Source organism: Rhopalosiphum maidis, chromosome 1 (genome assembly GCF_003676215.2).
Source record: "Rhopalosiphum maidis isolate BTI-1 chromosome 1, ASM367621v3, whole genome shotgun sequence".
Taxonomy (NCBI): Eukaryota; Metazoa; Arthropoda; class Insecta; order Hemiptera; family Aphididae; genus Rhopalosiphum; species Rhopalosiphum maidis.
This window is the reverse complement of record NC_040877.1, coordinates 54,959,240-54,979,268: the sequence shown is the minus strand read 5'-3', so window position 1 is coordinate 54,979,268 and position 20,029 is coordinate 54,959,240. Positions and strand designations below refer to the sequence as shown.

Below are 20,029 nucleotides of genomic sequence, written 5' to 3'. Positions count from 1 at the left end.
AAATAAATAGGAATATAATTAATCTGAAACTTAGTCATTTAAACATATTAAATTATTTTTGAAATACTTTGGTTTTATTAATAGCAATAAAAGGGTATTTAATAATTAGAGTTACTAAGCATTAGTTCCATAAAATAATATACAAATCAATAAGTCAAAACCTATTAGTATAACAAATGAAAATAAATATGACCTCAAAAAACGATAATTTCGTACCACTAAAAGTGTTTAGATATATGATTTCTATAATCACAATGAACAAACTTTTGATTTGATGTTGGATTCGTGTCGTTTTTATCTACTAGTTTTTAAACAATTCTTAACTGCATATTATAAATATTAACAGTAAATAATACGGTAGTATTTTTACTGAAAATGTCTTTATAGAATTTTAGGTTTTGAATAACGTTTACATAACTTAAAGGTATCAGATAAAATATTAAACTTTATTTTGTAAATAAAGACAACTACCTTCCAAATTTTAATAGTTAACTTAAAATGAGAATTATGTGGTTTCGTTATTATTGATATTTGATAACATATAATGTATACTAAGTATGTATTCATAAAAAAATTCTTGTATTCTAAGGACTTTATGAAATCGTCATAGAATTTCATTACAAAATATAAACGAAAATTTATGTAATTGTTTTATAATACCTATGTTATTCCATAAAATCATTATAATATATTAGTAACACAAATATTTTTTTATTAAACATGTTTCTTTAATTTTAATATATAATTTTAAATACACTTATACTGTATATTAAATGATATAATATAGACAATATTATAATATTTTATTACCTATATTGTGATAAAATAATGTATTATTGCATAGAAGCATTGAACTGGAATACCTACTTCAAAAAGTCAAAACATTATTATTTTAAAAGATACTAAAGAGACTTAAATACTTATTTGAAAATACGCTATATTGTCATACATCATATAATACGGAAAATATTATAATGTTTAATTTTGAAGTAAAATACTGTTTGTGTGATAAGTATTTAACATTGTTCAAAATCTTTTAAGTTGATCATTTTAAAAATCCAAAGTATATTGGTTTCTGCATTCACGCTGTAATGTATTAATATACATCGCGCTAGTATATGCAGGAGATTCTATAATTGTTTTGTTTATATATATACATATGATTTATATACTATAGATAATTAAATATTAATGTTATTGTTTATCAAACAATTTTAAATTGGTAAAAGAAATTATTTTTTAGTTAGCAGTATTTTTTCTCTTTAAAAAAAAAACTTTTTCATTAATGATAACACATATTTATTAATACATTTTCAAATCTTTAATATAAATTTGGTTCGACCACCATACTTAAATGTTATTATATTATATAAATAATAAATGCTTTAATTAGCTAACAAGTATATGATTTTTGTTTTTAAAAAACTAGGACTATGTTGTAGTTTATCCGAGAGACCGAGACTAAACTAATATTTTTATAATTGATAATATAAAAAATAAACATTGAGTGCAATGATTGCTTTTTTAAGGATTGGAGTAATGCTGGAGATGTTAAAACGATAAGAAAACTCATCAATAAATCGATGACTGACACCCAAGACTTTAAAAAATTCTTGAAAAAAAGCAATTTAAATACAAAACAATTATTGACGTGGATTCAACAAAACATACAAAATGATATACGATGTGTTGATGTTGGAATTAATCCAATGAAATGTGAAACCAAAACTGGATCAAAATTTGAAACAAAGATACAAGTTTGGAATGAACTACCATCATTCATACGAAAACATTGGTCTATAACTATCGTAGGTAATAATTTACCTAAGGGTGTCAAAATTGATACCGATTAGTGAATAAGTAATGAAAAACACATTAAGATATAGTAATTTTATGAATTTATTTTTAATAATTATCTTATTGAATTCAAATAACCTTTTATTTATTATTATTATATTTGTAATCGAGGTTTGAGGTGATACGAACATTTGTAGTTTCACCTCTTAACCACCGTTTATTGGAAACTACATTCAAATATAATTCATATTCAATTTACATTTTCCTGTTATTATTATTACATACATTTAATAAACCTATTGCAATGTTATTTTTATTTTAAAATATAATTTTTAAATTTAGTAGTTTCCTTTTCAGTACATATATTAAGATCGTGTTGATTTATTATTTGATTTTTATGTTACTATGTGTGGAAAGAAACTAATATTAAATGTAGATAATATTTGAATCTATTGTTATAAATTATAATATTAGTCGTCACTACTCGTTAGTATTCCAAATGTACCTATAGCATTATAGTGACATAAGATTTCTCTAGCTATTTCAGGTCAGTTTGTTCTACGATATATAAACCATGCGTTTACTGTCTTTTAAATAGTTGATTAAATCAGTGTATTTTAAATCTGGTACCATTTCAATCTACAAGGCTTTCTCTTTAGCACACATTTTGGGAAAACTAAAAACATAAATTTGTATTACGTTATTCATATAAAAAGGTATTATTGATTCTGAAACAACCATGACCATGAGTAGAATCGTGTACTCTTATTTCTCTAATAATTTATAAATTTTATTAGAGGAAAGTCGTGCCTAAATATATTCAGATTTCCTGGTTGCTATAATAATGATATCGTCTCTTCTATCGAAAGAACAATTTAGCTCTTATTAGTCTTATTCTAGTATTATACCCATGCCAAATATACACTCGAAATTAATGGGATAATTCTTTTTTTATATTTTAATAATTCTCCGTTAGGTAGTTCTGTTTACCAACGGATTAAAACAATTATCGAAAGGTTTTAACACAATAGAATTCTACATATAAACGTCTTAAAAAAAGATGGTGACCTTCGAGATCACTCACTCCAGTTTTGTTGAATAAAATAACTAGGGAGTAGAAAATACAACTATTAAGGACATTCTTTATGATAGGAAAAATCATTGGCCAATCAAAGTCCAGATGAACAGCGCTCTAACATGCCATGCTAAACAACGTAGAAATCGTAAACCCTATTGATTTTGGCATGATTTAACCTAATTCGGATGCAGTTCTCGGTCCATAAGTTTCCAACCCCTACTATAAAGTAACTTTAAATAAAATATCGTCGTACATCACGTTTATGTACACGGGACCCCGAGCTTCGAATTTGTTTTTGGTGGCAGTTTAGGATTAAAATATTTAGAGGAGGTCATCTTACAACACCAACTAAACTTGTGATCATCATAATTCACATTAACTGTGGTTGCGCAAGTACTGCGGTTACGATATTATATGAAACATAATACCTACAATATTGTCATATTATACAAATATATCATATTTTATTTATTTTTTTTTTTTAATATTATAACAGTACATTGAACCTATAATAATATTTCGAACAAGACCTAGATATATATATATATATATATATTATAAAGTACTGAATCTATAGCAATTCGTAAGAACACGAATAATACGTAATATGATATTCTATATTAAAATATTGTAATTTTACGAAATTTCATATACCAGATTTTATATGTTATTTAATTATTATTTATACAGACAAAACAATACAAAATGTTTTAGAGATTTTCGGCAATATTTAAATATTGTTTCACAGGTTACGTTATTTTTCCGTACATTGCCGGGAAAGCTACGTCTACCATTTTTGGTACACTTAGTGTTTTGCCAATAAGTTTTTGTGTAGTTAGTAGGTGCCATTATTAGTACTGGAGTCTTTGCCAAATGCCAAAAAGTGTTATGTGTACTATTATGTGTTGCTATTATGGAACACGTTAATATGATTTAAACACAGGAAAATATTCCGTAATTTATCCGGAAAATAAATTTTCAATCAGCATTTTGATATATTATAAACTCATTTTTTTAAATAAATAATAATAATAATAATATTTAAAAAAATTTATTAGTAAATAAGGCATGAACGCTGATTTTTTCAAATGGCAAATGAACTATGTACCAAAAATGGTACGCATAGCGATTAACCTGTTTAATTTATAAAACGCTTAACAGTTTGTTATTATTTAAAAATTGAAAAATAAATGTATAACTTTTACTTTAATAATTAGATAACATGACTGTTAATTTCATTCTTATTTCAATGAATTAAAATAAAACATAATTATAATATCAGACTATGCTTACAATCAGAATCGTTATTAATTTTTTTAGTTAGAATTAAATTAAAAATATATTACCTGATTCATATAATAAGACAATAATATTATATTTTGTTATGACATCTAAAACTTTCCACGCTATATTGTCAATTTTGATTATTTTTTTTTTACGTTTTATGTTTATTTCGTCAGAAAATAATAGGAAATATTATAAATATTATGAATCTTTGATAATATTAATAAACAACAGTATAATATCGACTGTGAAATACTGTTTTACCCGGAAAATACCATAGTTATTAGCTAGTTATCGCTATCTAGAAAAGTACAGTTTAAATCCGGTTTTGATTTACTAATTTAACAAACAATAAAAATTATGTATCGATAATACCTGTCGTATCAAAATACTTTAAACACCTATATTTTATTAAGAAATTGTAAGCAGTTAAAACAACTAGAATTATTAAGAATCTTTCAAATGATAAAATAGTATATAAATCGATAGCATAGAACTTACATCACTTAGAATGAAAATAAATATGAAATAAATACCGATCATTTATACCGCTCCGTGTTTAAACTATTGCGTATAATTATAACTAAACCAATTGTTGATTTAATATATTATACATGTATGTCGGTACCTATTTTATATTTACCTAACATAAATGTTGCACACATGTGTTCAGGTTCTTAAATAATAATATTTAAACAATTCTTGACTCATATAATTATACTACAGCAGTCATTTTTCTAAAAATAACCTATAAAAATGTTAGATGTTGAATATTGTTTAAATAAGCAATAAATACTAGTTTCATTTTATGAATATTGAGGACTAATTGTGAGTCATAAATCTTAAACGAGGACTACGTTACAGACCCATTCACAGCATTTCATAATGCTGTGTGTGGGGGGAGGGGAAGGCTGAAATATGTATAAAAAAGATACATCAATAATAAGTAAATAGCATTATTCATTTATATTTATAATTCATTTTGTAAGTACATTAAAAGTGTGTTTTTTTTTTATCATCAACACTATATAAAATGCAAATTATTGTTATAATACATTTACCCGACAAAGGGTAGAAAATATTTCATTAAATTCATCGTTTAAATCACGATGTTTATTCAATGACACCAGTTCATTTAAGCTATATTCTGCCATTGTTGATCGTAGGTAAGTTTTCAGGCAACGTAACTTTAAAAATGACCTTTCAAAACTGATATTACAAGTAATACTCTATGAACGTTTAGAAACGCATCTGCATAGACATATCGATGGCATTATGGATGTTTCAAATATTTTTATCAACTTGTCGTTGTGGTTTAATTTCTACCTCATTTATCCAAATTTCTAGGGAATTATGTAAAATTAAATTGTAGGTTTCAAAAAACTCTGTACAAGCAACTATGTCAATTGTCTAAGGGTTTCGTTTCAATATATAAAAAAAAGGCAGGAGCAGTTGGATAAAATATTACGATGTTTGAGAAAGCGCTCTAGTGATAAATAAATTAAGATGTTATGTAAATAATAATTTTTGTAATGATCTGCTATGGAGTCTTTTATAATTTTAGAACGGTTAGTTCGATGTGATGCAAGTCTCGATTTAGTCACTGGTATATAATAAATTGTGCTTTTTACAAATTCATTCTACAGCTACAAAAATTGTGTTGAAGTTATTTGTAGAATATTGTCCTATTTGCTCAAGTTCGTGTTTTGCTGTATCTGCTAACTTAACGTTTCAACCAAATGTTGATTCTACGTGACTACGTTTGTATACTTTGCTCAATAATAAACTAAAATACATCACTGAATGCAAAACGTGGATTAATATTTGAAATCATAGTGTTTGTTTTTATTGCTGATAGAAGTTGAAGAGATTCGGATGTTGTTTTTGAATCTGTTTATAAATACTCGACATTTTTTCTAATGCGTCAATAACTGCTGGTTGTAAATTTGTTCATATTGTAATGGTTCATGGTGTTGTACACACCTTTTTGCGCAATATTTTTTAATTATGTTTTTCTTTTCTTGAAGCAAAATGTTATTATTTTTTATTGCATCCTGAAGTGTAATTTGTCTTTGTAGTTCACTAAAAAGTCGTAAATATATTAGACTGTACCAAGACATCTTCTAACTTGAGGGAAACAAAGTTCAATGAAAGTACCATTATGTTATGCATTATTACAAATAAGATTATAAAATATTTTATATAATCGATCAAAAATGAAAAATACAATTTATATTTTTTCGGTTATGAGAAGGAGTTTGAACTTCAACACTCCCCCTTAACTAACCTTGTCAATATTGACAATATTATAATAAAATATTTAATTTTAGCTAATAAATAAGTAATCATGTTATAATTATTTTATAATCTTTCAAAACATCAAACTATTACAGTTTTACTAGCACAAATGATGTTTATTATGAATTATACATGATTAAATATTTGAAAAATACTCAAGTATTTGACAATGCGTTGTATTTTCATACATAATCTAATAAGGCAAATATACATATTATAATATTTAATGATGACAATATTCATGTAAAATACTGTTTATTTTATTAGCACTTAACATTGTTCAATATTTTTTAACTAGATGATCTCAAAAAAATCAAAATAAAAATGTAGGTGTTTATTCGTGTATTTATATTCTGATGGTACGATTCATTTATACTACATATTACATTTTATATACATATATATATATATTTAAAAAGAGTAGATATTCAAATATTATTGTTGTTATTTTAAATTAGATAAAATCAATTCTTTTTAAACTAAATCAGTAATATTATTTCTTTAAAAACAAAATCATGCATGGTTAGTATTCTGATAATATTTATTGATACATTTAAAATCTTAAATATAATTTCATTTAATCTACAACTAGATTTTTTTTATAAATATTAAAGACTTTGATTAGCTGAAAAGTATTTTATTTTTTTTTTTTTTTTTTTTTTATTAAACAGGCTATAATGATATTTTTGTAGCTTCATCTCCAGTTAATTTCATTTTTTTATTATTTATTGATATTTAAAATGAACTACACAGTGTGGAATATGGATTGATTGATTATTAAATATTTGGAGTAATTATGGTGACGTTAAAACTATAAGAAGACCCAACAATGTACCTATCTATGGCTAATACTGTTGAATATATGAGTGTTTTGGGAAATTGTCATTCTACATAAATGTTCTTAACATAGATTAAAGAAAACCTACATGATGCTCGAAACCTGGGCATAAACGAGTTAAAAAGTTAAAGTTAAGTTAATTTTAAATTTTTAACTAAACTTTTTTAAATTAAATTTTCATTAACTTAATTAATTTTTATTGACATTAACTTAATAAATAACGAGCTATTTTTAATCAAATCCAAGTTACGTTATTTAATAAATAATTAAATAATAAATATAATAAAATCATTATTTTTATTCCTTGAATATTCAAAAAATCAATGTAATTATTATGATATTCAGTCTATTAATATACTATTTATATAATCTTTTTTTTCCAGTTTAAATCAACGATGTCGTGGGGACCGCTTGCCCATTACTTCCACAACACTCTATTTATATAACCTATTTAAAATTGTAGAAACTATGAATGTTTCATTAATACTGTTATATTTTTATTACTAATGAGTTATTACTACTATTTTTATTCGTGAATTATGACATATTGTGTCAAATCCTGTAAATCATCACCCATTATAATAGAAACATGATATCACTTTATTACCATTATAAAAGACAATAAACGATACGTTAAGAGGACGCTATACCCACGTGTGTTGTCTCTGTCTTATACACGCGTAACATAGTTACAAACTGTTTTGCGTGGGACAACTTTACTACCTCGATATTTATATCAAAATTACCAAAATTATAAATCCCATTGGGATTTACAGATAATATTTTTGATAGTGGTAACCAATAATTTTTAATAATTAAATGAAAAAAAACCTAAAGTTCTAAAACCGATAACTTTAATTGCATTCATGTTATCAAAAAAATTAAAACGCTACGTCACAGGTAAAGTTCTTCCCAATGGGATTTATAATTTTGATTGTTTTGATTAAAATATCGAGGGAGTAGAGTTGTCCCGCGCAAAACAGGTTTTAGCTATGTTACGCGTGTATAAGACAGAGCCAACACATACGTGTATAACGTCCTCTTAAGATATATATTTATTATTATTTTTTAATTAATCAATTAATACACCAATTCCAACATTGAGACATTTTGGTTTAAACCTGATCTTACTGTGTAATATATAATTGGTAAATAAATGACTATACTATGTTTTATCGGTATTTTTAAATATACACAAAAATATTTGCCTATTTAATTATCTACTTGATATATATTATTACATATTATTATAATATAAGGTATTTTAATTTTATCTATTAAAATATTGATATTATTTTTATTAAAAAAAAAAATCCATTGTATAACCAAAATTATAACGTATCATTCCAATAATAGAAAATAATATATAATTTATAGCTCTATACTTACCTTACTTAAAAAATGAAAATAAATATTACATGTAACAACCAACATTATTTATTTTTCAAAGTATTTTAAAGACTTCGTGTAATTATAATGATCATTGTATATATTAGTACCTATTTCCATAAAATAAATATTGCACGCATATGTTTAGTTTCTTACATAATAATTTTTAAACAATTCTTAATTGTAAATAATTATATTACAACGTTTTTTTTTTTAAAAAAAAATAATCTATTCAAAATACTAGGTTTTGAGTAACATTTAAAAATCTATAAATACTAAAGCAGTAATCATTACATGTTATTTTTGACAATTATTTTATTTTACGACTATTGAGGACTAAGTGTAGTTCATAAGTAAATTTAAAATGAAAATTTTGTGGTTTTGTTTATTTTTAATATCATTTAGTGTGTGTAAGGTAAGAATTTATAACAAATTCTTATTTGTTTTGTTAAATGTTTGTAATTGTCATATAATTCCTTTCCAGACTATAAACGAGTAATAGTATGTAATTATTTTACGAGTTGATACGGCATATTATCAAACCATTATAACTTTTGTAACAAAAAAATTGGTTATTATAAACTAAACGTGATTACTTATTGTAAAAGATATTCAAGTATTATGGTTTGTGTGTGTGTGTGTGTATGTATGTGTGTGTTATAAGTACTTGATCATTTTCAAATTCTTTCATCTTGATCATCTGAGTAAATCAAAATAAAATGTATCTGTCATGCATTCATGATCTGATAGTATTTACGGTATATTATCATTATTTACTGGTATCATAATATTATTGTTATTTTTTGTTTAGAATAGAGATTTTTATATTCTACTTTCTCGTACATGATAGTATTTGTAAACACATTTTAAACTCTTAGATATAATTTTAATCCAATAACTATAGACTCTTATATTATAAACAAAATAAATACCTTAATTAGCTTATGTTTTTTTTTTAAAAAAAAAAGAAACTCCGCGTATAATATTATTTTTATAGCTTCAATAGCAGTTGAATTAATATTTTTATGATTAAATAAATTAAAATTAACTGTTGTGTAATAATTTATTGTTGAAGGTTTGGTGTAAGCCCGGAGATGTTAAAACGATAAGAACACCCAATAATATGTCAATGGCTAACTCCAAAGTTTTCAATAATACCTTCAAAAAAAGCAATCCAAATACAAAACAATTGTTGACATGGATTAAACGAAACATAAAACATGGTATACGATGTGTTGATGTTGGAATTGGTCCAATGAAATGTGAAACCAAAACTGGATCAAAATTTGAAACAAAGATACAAGTTTGGAATAATCTACCATCATCAATACGACAACAGTGGGCTACAACTGTCATAAGTAATAATTTACCTAAGGGTGTCAACATTGAAACCGATTAGTGATTAAGTAATGAAAAAGATATGATGTTATAAAATACATTTAAATATAGTATTTTCATGAATTTATTTTTAATAATTATCTAATTGAATTCAAAGAACCTTTTATTTCTTTTTCTTATGTTTGTAATCGAGGTTTGAGGTGGTACGAACATTTGTAGTTTCACCTCTTCACCACCGTTTATTGGAAACTATATTCAAATATAATTCATATTCAATTTACTTTTTCTGTTATTATTACATAATTTTAAGAAAAATATTACAATGACTATTTGTAATCTATAATACATTTTTTTTTTTTGCTATTACTTTCATATTAAAATATAATTTTTAAATTTTCTTTTTAGTACTTATATTAAAATAATACTAAATGTGGATAATGTTTGAATCTATGCTTATAAATTATAATATATTAAATCAAAGATGTTTAGTATAGTTTATATTATGATTATTATTATTATACCAATTATATTAGTTTTTGTTGTTGTACTAAAATTATACTACTAAATATTTCAAGTTATTAAGAATTGTTCCAATAATTAAACAAATCAATTGTATAAATCAATTGCACAAAATTTAGCATTTACCAATTAAACAATGAAAAAAATATGTGGCAATAGAGACCAATAATATAATATGTGTATCTCTAACCAGCCTTTCAAAATGTTCTAAAGATTGATTATAATAACAACAACTTCAAACTGTTGATTTAATGTTTATATTATTGTATATTCACCATGTTGCACGTTTTTGTTCTAATATAATTATATTTAAACAATACTAACAATATAATATGTTAATTATAGTACAGCATTTTTTTCTAAAAATAACTTATGCAACCTATACTAAGTTTTGAATAACATTTAAATATTAAATAAGTTATTAGGCAGTTAAAATACTAAAACATTAAACTCAATTAATTTTTTATTAAGACGACTTAGTTTCGGGTATATAGTGAACCTAAAATAACGTTGTTTTGTTTATCATCGATGTCGTTTAATGTGTGCAATGAGCATAGTAAGTATGTATTTATAAAATTGATCTTATCTTTTTAATTTAGGAATTTTTCATACAACTCCATTTCATATTATGTGGGAACAATTATGTAGATATTTAATATGCCTTACATAAAAAAAAATGTTTATTACACATGATTTTTTACATTAAAATATGGTTATCTCAAGCACAATGTATTATATTTTTTTTATTTATAAAGTAAAATTTCCAATATGGCAATATTATAACATTTTATTTAAAATAATTGCTATTTGTGTTACAAGAACCAAATTTTGCGTACACCCTTTTGGACTTGAATACATAAAAAAGTCAAAACGTAGTTTTTTACTTTCTGAATATTTCTTATACTCAGATGTGGTGATGAGTTATAATGTATCCATATCACAATATTAAACGTAAACAAAGTCTATTATTATTGTTTTTAGATTCCCAGCAGAACGATTTTAAAATGATGTATGTGTTTTTTATATCTGATGGTTATCACTTTTTGAGGGACAGCAAAAATGGTTTGATTTAAAAAAAATAGGAGTGATTTCTGATTTCTGAAATATTGAATATTAACCTGTAAAATAATAATTACTTAAAAAAAAAAAATATGTTATTGGATACTTAAAATTTTCATTAAATGTTTAACGTTTATACTATTATTTCCATTATATAATAAAATTAAAATTGTCCAAATATTTTAAGTATTTTTGAGCTATTTATAGGCATGAATAATTTTTTTAGTTTTATTTTCTACAGTTTATATAAATAAAAAGTATTCACAAAAAATACTTAAAAATGCAATACTATGGTCCTCATAAGTAGGAACCATAAAATCTAATAAATAATATAGGTATACAAGAAAATTTTTTTTTATTGGATTTCAAGTTCAAATTTGAAGGAAATTACTTTTTTTTAAAGATAAACATGCAATAACGATGTTAATTATTAATATTTTGTTATAATTTAGAAACTTAAACTTTTATGTATTTTAAGTTATTATGTATTTATACTATGAAGTTTATTTTACTGTTAAATAGTATTTCCAGAGATATTTTATTCAATTTTGAGTTGCATAAGTCTATATATAGTATAAATACATATTATGATTATTATTACAATTAAATTCTAATGATAATATTATAAATGCAATATTTTTGCAAAAAATATTTCATCGTACTATAATACTAAAAATAAAATAAATGACTTTTCAGAATTCAAAATAAATTCTACATTAAAAGTTCAATAAACGATAACATTTTTAAATATCATTATACAAATTGTTACTAATCTACAGTGCCGGCGCTAGGGGAGGACAAATGGGACAAATGTCCAGGGTCCCGCGATTTTTAATTATCATCTTAATACCGTGAGACACATTTTACATAATTACAATTTAAATAAACAAATAACAAGTCTATAAATGTATTATTATATACCAGGGGCGCACCCAGGATATTTTTTTTTTTTTGGGGGGGGTGGGCTAAATTCAAATCATTCTTAAATATTAATAGTATTTATAATAATATAAATAGAGGGCCCGGAATGACAGCTATAAATATGTAATATTATGTTATACCTAATATTTCAATTTCGTTAGTTGATAATTTTTTTATATAATAATTTAAAGTCAATACACCTAATCAAATTATCAAAATGTTTGGGGCTAGCCATTTTTTGGGGGGGCTAAGGTCCGTTAGCCACCCCCTTGGGTGCGCCCTTGTTCTATACTACACATCATACATGTATAATATTAGAATGGGCTACTCTGGGGTACCTAATGGCTAATACCTTATCCAGGGCCCCGCAATACCTAGCGCCGGTACTGTTAATCTACATGACGAGTAAACTATTTCCGAAAAAAACTATCTGTGCAATTCCATATGTTTTATTATTATAGAATAATCATTATGTACCTCTATTTTTTTTTTTAATATTTCTAATAATTACATATTGTAATCAACAGTTGTTTTAATATTTTATAATGATACACACTTATCGAACAGAAATGCTTCACACTTTCATGTATACATTGTATTATGTAGGTACCTAAATTAAATAACAGGCGAAATATTATCGTAGGTATAATAATATAACATTTAAATAATCTAATATTAAAATACTGAAGTAATAGATACTATTTAGGTTACTAAACTATTGATATCTCTTTGATATTTTATGTATTTTTAAAACTAAGTTAATTTTAAACTATTATTTGATGAGTTTGTTTTATAACGATTTTATTATATGTGTGTCTAGTGAAATTTCGTAAAATATAGTTTTATTTGTTTACTAAAATTTGATACTGGTCACTGAATATCAATTAAGATAATAATAACGTAAAATTGTTTAGTATATTATTTATCCTTTATTCATGTTTAAATGTTGATTACTTATACCAGTCATACTTATTTTATGCTCACACATTATTATTTGTTATGGATATACATATATTTTTCATTGACCATAGTATTGTCCAGCAAACTAAATATTTATTCTAATTTAATCGGTCAAAATTTTTTAAAAATATTAGTTTGTTGATATATTTATACAAATAATTATAATATCGTCTGATGGGCGTTGTTGAAGTAATAATTTTGGAATAAAATTATTAAGAATAACTACAAGTGGACCGTGGACCATATATTATAAAAATTACTAACGTATATACGTTATTTAAAATAATATTATTATATACATAATGCAATTTCTATTTATAATAATATTTAATCAATATTAACTACAATATATTACACTGGAATAAACTGAATGTTGAGAGTGATTAATTTTAAGACTAAGACTATCCAGTTTTAATCTAGAAATTGATTCTTTCGTAAAGGACAAGTAATGTCAAAAAACATATTGAATTGTCTAACCTTTAACTTGTTGATTAAGTTGAATAAAGTTTTTTTCTTAATAATCAATTGTTTTTTAAATTCTTCTATTTCTTATATATTGATGTATAAATATTTATTATTAGTCATTAGTTGATTTCAGGGATTTTTTTTAAAAAATTGGTGGTCCACACAAGACACAACTAAAAAGGTTGGGAACCGCTGATATGGACTACTTAAATAAACAAATTAATATAATAGTTTTTCTATTCACAATAAATTAAATATTATCTATGTAAAAAGATTTTAAGCTCCTTGCCGACCTAGACCAAATGTCAAACGTCTTACATTTTGCAGATTTATAATTTAACTATTGCAAAAACCCGTTAAGGTTAGGTGATCTTTACAAATTTCCTACTAGAGACATTGATTTAAACAGATATATTTTAAAATATTTATGTAGTTGTTGTCGTTGTTGATACATACAAAAAAACATAAAAGTAGGAAATAAATGTTGTCATTAATGAAACTAAATTTTAACGAAAATTTTCAGCATGAGGCCGTTCTGGTAAAAATGAAACGTATATAACGCTCAAGAGATGGTGTTGAATTTCATATCGCCGCCGCGGCTGTCACCCGTAACCACGCCCACTTTCCCTAAAACGGGACTACGCGCACTAGTCTCGGGAGCGGCACATTATTATTACACAGTCCGCCGTTTAGAACGTTTCGCGTCAATGCTATTTTGTATTTATATCACTTGCGTAATTTGAAATTTGAATATGATAAGTGCGCGCTCGCTTGCGCGTTTACAAACTAATTTTATTATTGATTGAAGTTTCTGTTCCCTAAATATGTATGGAAATACTTAAACTATAAAAGCTATTTTACAACATAGTTCTTATTTAAAAAACCATCAGTAACAATTTAATAATACTAATAGTTTATAATTTATTGTCATCGATTAATATAACGTTATAAATAAAATATAATTACAACTTAATTTATAGTTATAAGTATAAAAAATGTCCATTCAAATTAAACAAATCAATATATTAATCACTACATTAATTCATATAAATATATGAATTATATATATATAAACATAATATATATTTATACATTATTAATTTTGATGGTTTTAAACCATTTCATGCTACAAATTCGGATAATTATTGTTTTTTTTTTTATGACGCTAAAAGTTTTTTATTTCCAACGCATCAAACTCTTGCTCTTTAATGTACCTAGTTGTTTTTATAAGATCGAAGTATTAAATTATATAGGTAGGTAATACTAGAAAAGTCTTGCCAAAATTTTTGATACAAAAATGTATCCACAAGTATAGTTAAAATAACTATTGCAACGAAGAATATCCCCATCACTAGTCCCGACATGCCGTAAATCAACCCCATAATTTAAAAAAATCGTTTTCCACCATTTTTCCAAGTGTGTTTTTGTCTATCAATTATTTGAATTGAATACCTTGATATTCTCTGATACTAAACCTAAGAAAATAAATTTTATTAATAACTATGACTCGGAAATTCATGTATTAAAAATTAGTTAAAAAAGCATGCACTTATACATACTTAAAATCGCCAAAACATATAGATAATATGTCTTTAATAAATATATCGATACCTATTAAATCGAATTAAAAAAAAAAAAATACCTTTTAAATAATACGATTTTACTTTCAACTCATGTTTATTAAAAATGTATAAAATAATATAAATGTATGTACTATATATTAATAAATTTATCTCAAATATAAAATATATTAGACGCCAATAGATGAAATTGGTGAGTATTTAAAATGTATCAAATCCTATTTAAAAAAAAATCTATTATTTTTAAAGTATACTTATTTTTTCATTACCTATCGAAATTTAGTAAGAAAAATTCATTGTAATTGATGAAAAATAGATTACTTATTATATACACTAAACGATAAAATTATTGAAAAATATGTAAAAAATTCAAAATAAAATTTCGTATTACGATTACCTATATGTTTGTCGTTTTATTCATTTACAGTTATTAATCTAAGTAGGTATGTACGCGTAAGTAAGTAAACACGAATCACTGTTAGACATACTAATTGAAAAACGGGGACTTTTAAATAAATCGATTTTTTGATTATATATTATGTTATATATTTACGATTAATAATTTTCAAATTAATTAAAATTTCTTTAAACTATTTATAGACCATTACAATTTTCGATTTTACTAAATTATTCTAGACTGACAAATCATCTCCGTTCAGAATCGTTTTTCGTATACAATGATACCTGTCATTGCATTGAAATTTAACACATCCATTAGTAGTGATCTTATACTATACAGTATACACTAGTATATGATCTAAGGTAGTAACTTACTTTTCATCTCTACTATACAGAAGAGCGATACTCACTTCACACTTGCCCACCTTTTTTTAAAAATATAACGTAAAATGAATCTGTCAAAAATTTAAACAAATTATAATAATTTTATGATGACGTGAGATATTTAGTACGGCATGCAGAATAATAATACACGAATTATAAAATTCGATATCGGTTAAAATATATTCGGTCACCAACATTATTGTTATCGTATTGACAATAATTATTTATAAACTGCGATATGAGAACCAGTTTAGACCAATGGTGCGGTACGGCTGCAGTCGCGCGCAGGATGGTGGTATTAACATTGTTTTCGAACGCTGCCGCTATACTTAGCAGAGCAGCACATGACGACTGTAAATTTATGATTTTTTTTAATCAAAAACATGTTTTCGTACTTCTCATTTTCCTCAGCTCTCGTTAGTCGTAGAAACATGATTTATACACCAAAATAAACTTGAGAAGTTCCTCTAGAGGACTGCGTTCCACTTTTTTGATATCTTTTTTTTCTATTTTATATGATTTTTTAAAAATTTTAAAAATTTTGAAAATTTCAAATGCAAATATCTCCGGTTTGGAAAAAAAATTCAAAAATCTGGAACGAGATTGTCTAGAGGAACTTCTCAAGTTTATTTTTATGTATAAATCATGTTCCTACGACTATCGAGAGCTGAGGAAAATGGGAAGTACGAAAGCATGTTTTTACGGTCGATTTTTCGCTACCAGAACGGCCTCTTAAAATATAATGAATCATTGATTTCTATATGCAACGCATTTAAACGAGTTAACCTAAATGGCACTAGGCAAAATATATGTGTCCTGTCCGTCCCTATATTTTTTAAGTATTCGTATTCGTTTTAAAATATCTAAATGTAAAAATAAATTGTTTTATCTTTAAAAGATAGATTGACAAAACAACTATTAGGGATAGTTAACCATTCGCCTTTTTTATAGTATTTAAAAAAAAAAGGTATTTATCTTTAACCATAATAGATATGTAAACCCAAATAGAAAATAAAAATAAAAAGTACACGGTGTCTTATTATCTACCTATTGCATAATTATAATTATTATTGAAGTCGAATTTTTGATAGGTATATATCGTATATTCATGGCATTGTCATTATATAAATGTATTATGCTAATGTTAAAACATCCATTTATAATTTTTAAATACAAGTATATAAACCTTTCAAAACAAATTGACAAATATATGTTCCCTCTGCATTATTGTTGACTGAAGTTTTTAAAAAGTATTCCAAATGACGTACCAATGATAATTGTTACATAATTGTTTAGTAAATTATTTTTGTTGAATTACCTGTTATTGTTATAATACATATTATTAGGAAAAATGCAGGATATATGTAACGACTTATTAATTATGTGTTAACTTTGTAGCTTGTCGTTTTAAATATACTTGAAGTAAAAATAATATTATTCAATTATTAAAAATAAATTTTATTTAATGATTATTAACTATATTTCAAATGAAACTCATCCAGATATTTGCATTATCGGTGGTAGTTTTGTATCTAACACAAGTAAGTTGTTAAATGTACACTTTTCTATATGTTTATAATTATATATTCATGTATAACAAGTGGAGTGTTCTAATTCTCTACTGCAATCAATATCATTCGATAGATATTCCATACAAATAATGTATATAAGTATATTAAACTGAATTACTTTAGTACCTAACCTCTTAGTGAGTACAATACAAATCCATGAGAATTCTTATAATTGTAATGTAAAATTGTATGTGTATGTAAATATTAATATTAGTGTATTTTATCATTACAGTCATTAGAAACTTAAAATATTGAGTTATTTACCGTGAAAACATAAAAAACGATTAAAACGTCAAAACGTGTATATACCAATTTAATTGATAAAATAGGTACTCTTTAATTTACAGTTTTGTTTATTTTAAAATTATATTAATTAATGTATTGTACATATCATTAATTATTATGTAAGTATTGTACATTGGTCGTGTACGAGTCTTAATACATGCATAATGGTACAAATTTTTGTAATAATACTTAGTTTATTTTGTAATCGGAATCACGTTAAAATTCTTATTATTATTTTTTTCTTTTTAAGGAGAATAAAACCAATGGATTTAAAATAATCAAAATACCAATCTATACTGTCAAAGGAATTATTTGGATAACTATTAAAGTGCCTGCTAAATTTGTATGGAATATTTTAAGATTTCCTACAAAAATCATTATTAACCTTGCTTGGATATTATCTAAAAGACCAATAAAAATGATTACGCCACAGTACTTACAATATACTATAAATCAATTAGTAGAAGAGTACGAAATTGAAAGGAAAAAAAGAAAAAAAGAAAAATCAATAAGGCATCGTATGAAGGTATCAATTAAGAAAGGAATATCCAAAATGAATAACGGATTGGAGCGCTTTGATAGAAAAGTATTCTGGGTTGGTAACAAAATATCGTCCCGCATTAAAAAAATTAACTGGGGGAAAAAAAACAAACGTAAAAATGCACATCCTAAAAACCGCAATCAGTTAAATAAAAAAAATCAAAATATTCAACATAGATAAAAAATATAAACAAACAATTTCCTGTTGATTCACTAGGACCAGTAGAATAGTCAATTACAGCAATCATTGTTAATAACTTGGCAGCATTATCAATGGTAATAGAATATATTTCCCTCTTTTTTATGCTGTATTAATTAAAAACATTAAAAACCTAGTATGTTTTATAATAAAATATAATAATTAATTTTTAATTTTAATTCAAATAAATAATACACAATTATTAATTTATAGCCAAAAACAAAACAAAAGAAATAATATGTTTATTTGATTTATATTCCTGTATTTATAAATTAAATAGGTGCTAGAACACTATATGTTTGTGGATTTATTTCTTTGAAATACATATTATACCGTTTACCCGAATGAATTCCTTATGATTACTTGGAATATTATGTACTCTGGAACTCTGTTAATCACAGCACAATATTAAATCAAAAGCTATCAGTGAACGAAAATGGATGCTTAACAAACCACTGAACACCGAAATAGCAAACGACATGGTTGTATTAGTTGTTTAATAAAAATTCAACGTAATGAATAATAATATACTTAGATGTAACTATGTGTATTGGTTAAGAGGACATTATACCTCCATATGTTGTCTTTGTCTTACTTACGTCATACAACATACATGATTTCAAATTTGCGTTCAGTAGAACGCATTTTATGTTGTTAACTTTAATATTGAAGTCAATTTATCTATTATCAAACTTAAATATAAGAATTTTATCTTATATCTTATGTATGTATATACTTTTATTGATATTATAATTTTAAGTAAGTTATAGCTATGTAAAATATTACAACTTTAAAATGATTCATGATAGAAGTATAATGCTACTACTATGTTATGTTACACAAAAATTTATTTTTAATACATACTTCGAGTGTATATTAAACTCGAGTTTACTATTATACCTTATAGGCTTAAGTAAGGCATGAAAGTATTATATCATACTATATAGTCTTGAAAATGTTATAATTTCAATGTTTGACAGAAAGTTGTCGATAAATCGTTCTAATCAAAAATTTTATTCGGACCAAAATTTTGCAATTCTTTTTAACTAATTTGGAAACATTTGAACCTACTAAAATAAGTTTAAAAAAAGGAAACCTTGTTTTTGAAATTTAATACAGAATTAC

General features: G+C 24.5%; 2 protein-coding genes across 2 annotated transcripts; both read left to right on the top strand.

Moving 5' to 3' along the window:
- Positions 1-8,981: 8,981 nt before the first annotated feature.
- On the top strand, positions 8,982-10,356 carry LOC113549740. The gene is made up of 2 exons (XM_026951195.1): positions 8,982-9,099; positions 9,760-10,356. The coding sequence occupies exons 1-2, from the start codon at positions 9,049-9,051 to the stop codon at positions 10,081-10,083; spliced, it is 375 nt and encodes a 124-aa protein (XP_026806996.1). The 5' UTR covers positions 8,982-9,048; the 3' UTR covers positions 10,084-10,356.
- A 7,358-nt stretch (positions 10,357-17,714) lies between these two features.
- On the top strand, positions 17,715-19,223 carry LOC113550251. The gene is made up of 3 exons (XM_026951983.1): positions 17,715-17,850; positions 18,416-18,760; positions 19,185-19,223. The coding sequence occupies exons 1-3, from the start codon at positions 17,797-17,799 to the stop codon at positions 19,221-19,223; spliced, it is 438 nt and encodes a 145-aa protein (XP_026807784.1). The 5' UTR covers positions 17,715-17,796.
- Positions 19,224-20,029: the final 806 nt, after the last annotated feature.

Coding starts and splice junctions, on each gene's coding strand:
- LOC113549740 (XM_026951195.1), top strand. CDS start 9,049: ATGAAAATTTTGTGGTTTTGTTTATTTTTAATATCATTTAGTGTGTGT. Junction 9,100..9,759: donor TATCATTTAGTGTGTGTAAG/GTAAGAATTTAT, acceptor TTATTGTTGAAG/GTTTGGTGTAAGCCCGGAGA.
- LOC113550251 (XM_026951983.1), top strand. CDS start 17,797: ATGAAACTCATCCAGATATTTGCATTATCGGTGGTAGTTTTGTATCTA. Junction 17,851..18,415: donor TAGTTTTGTATCTAACACAA/GTAAGTTGTTAA, acceptor TTTCTTTTTAAG/GAGAATAAAACCAATGGATT. Junction 18,761..19,184: donor TTGATAGAAAAGTATTCTGG/GTTGGTAACAAA, acceptor TAAATTAAATAG/GTGCTAGAACACTATATGTT.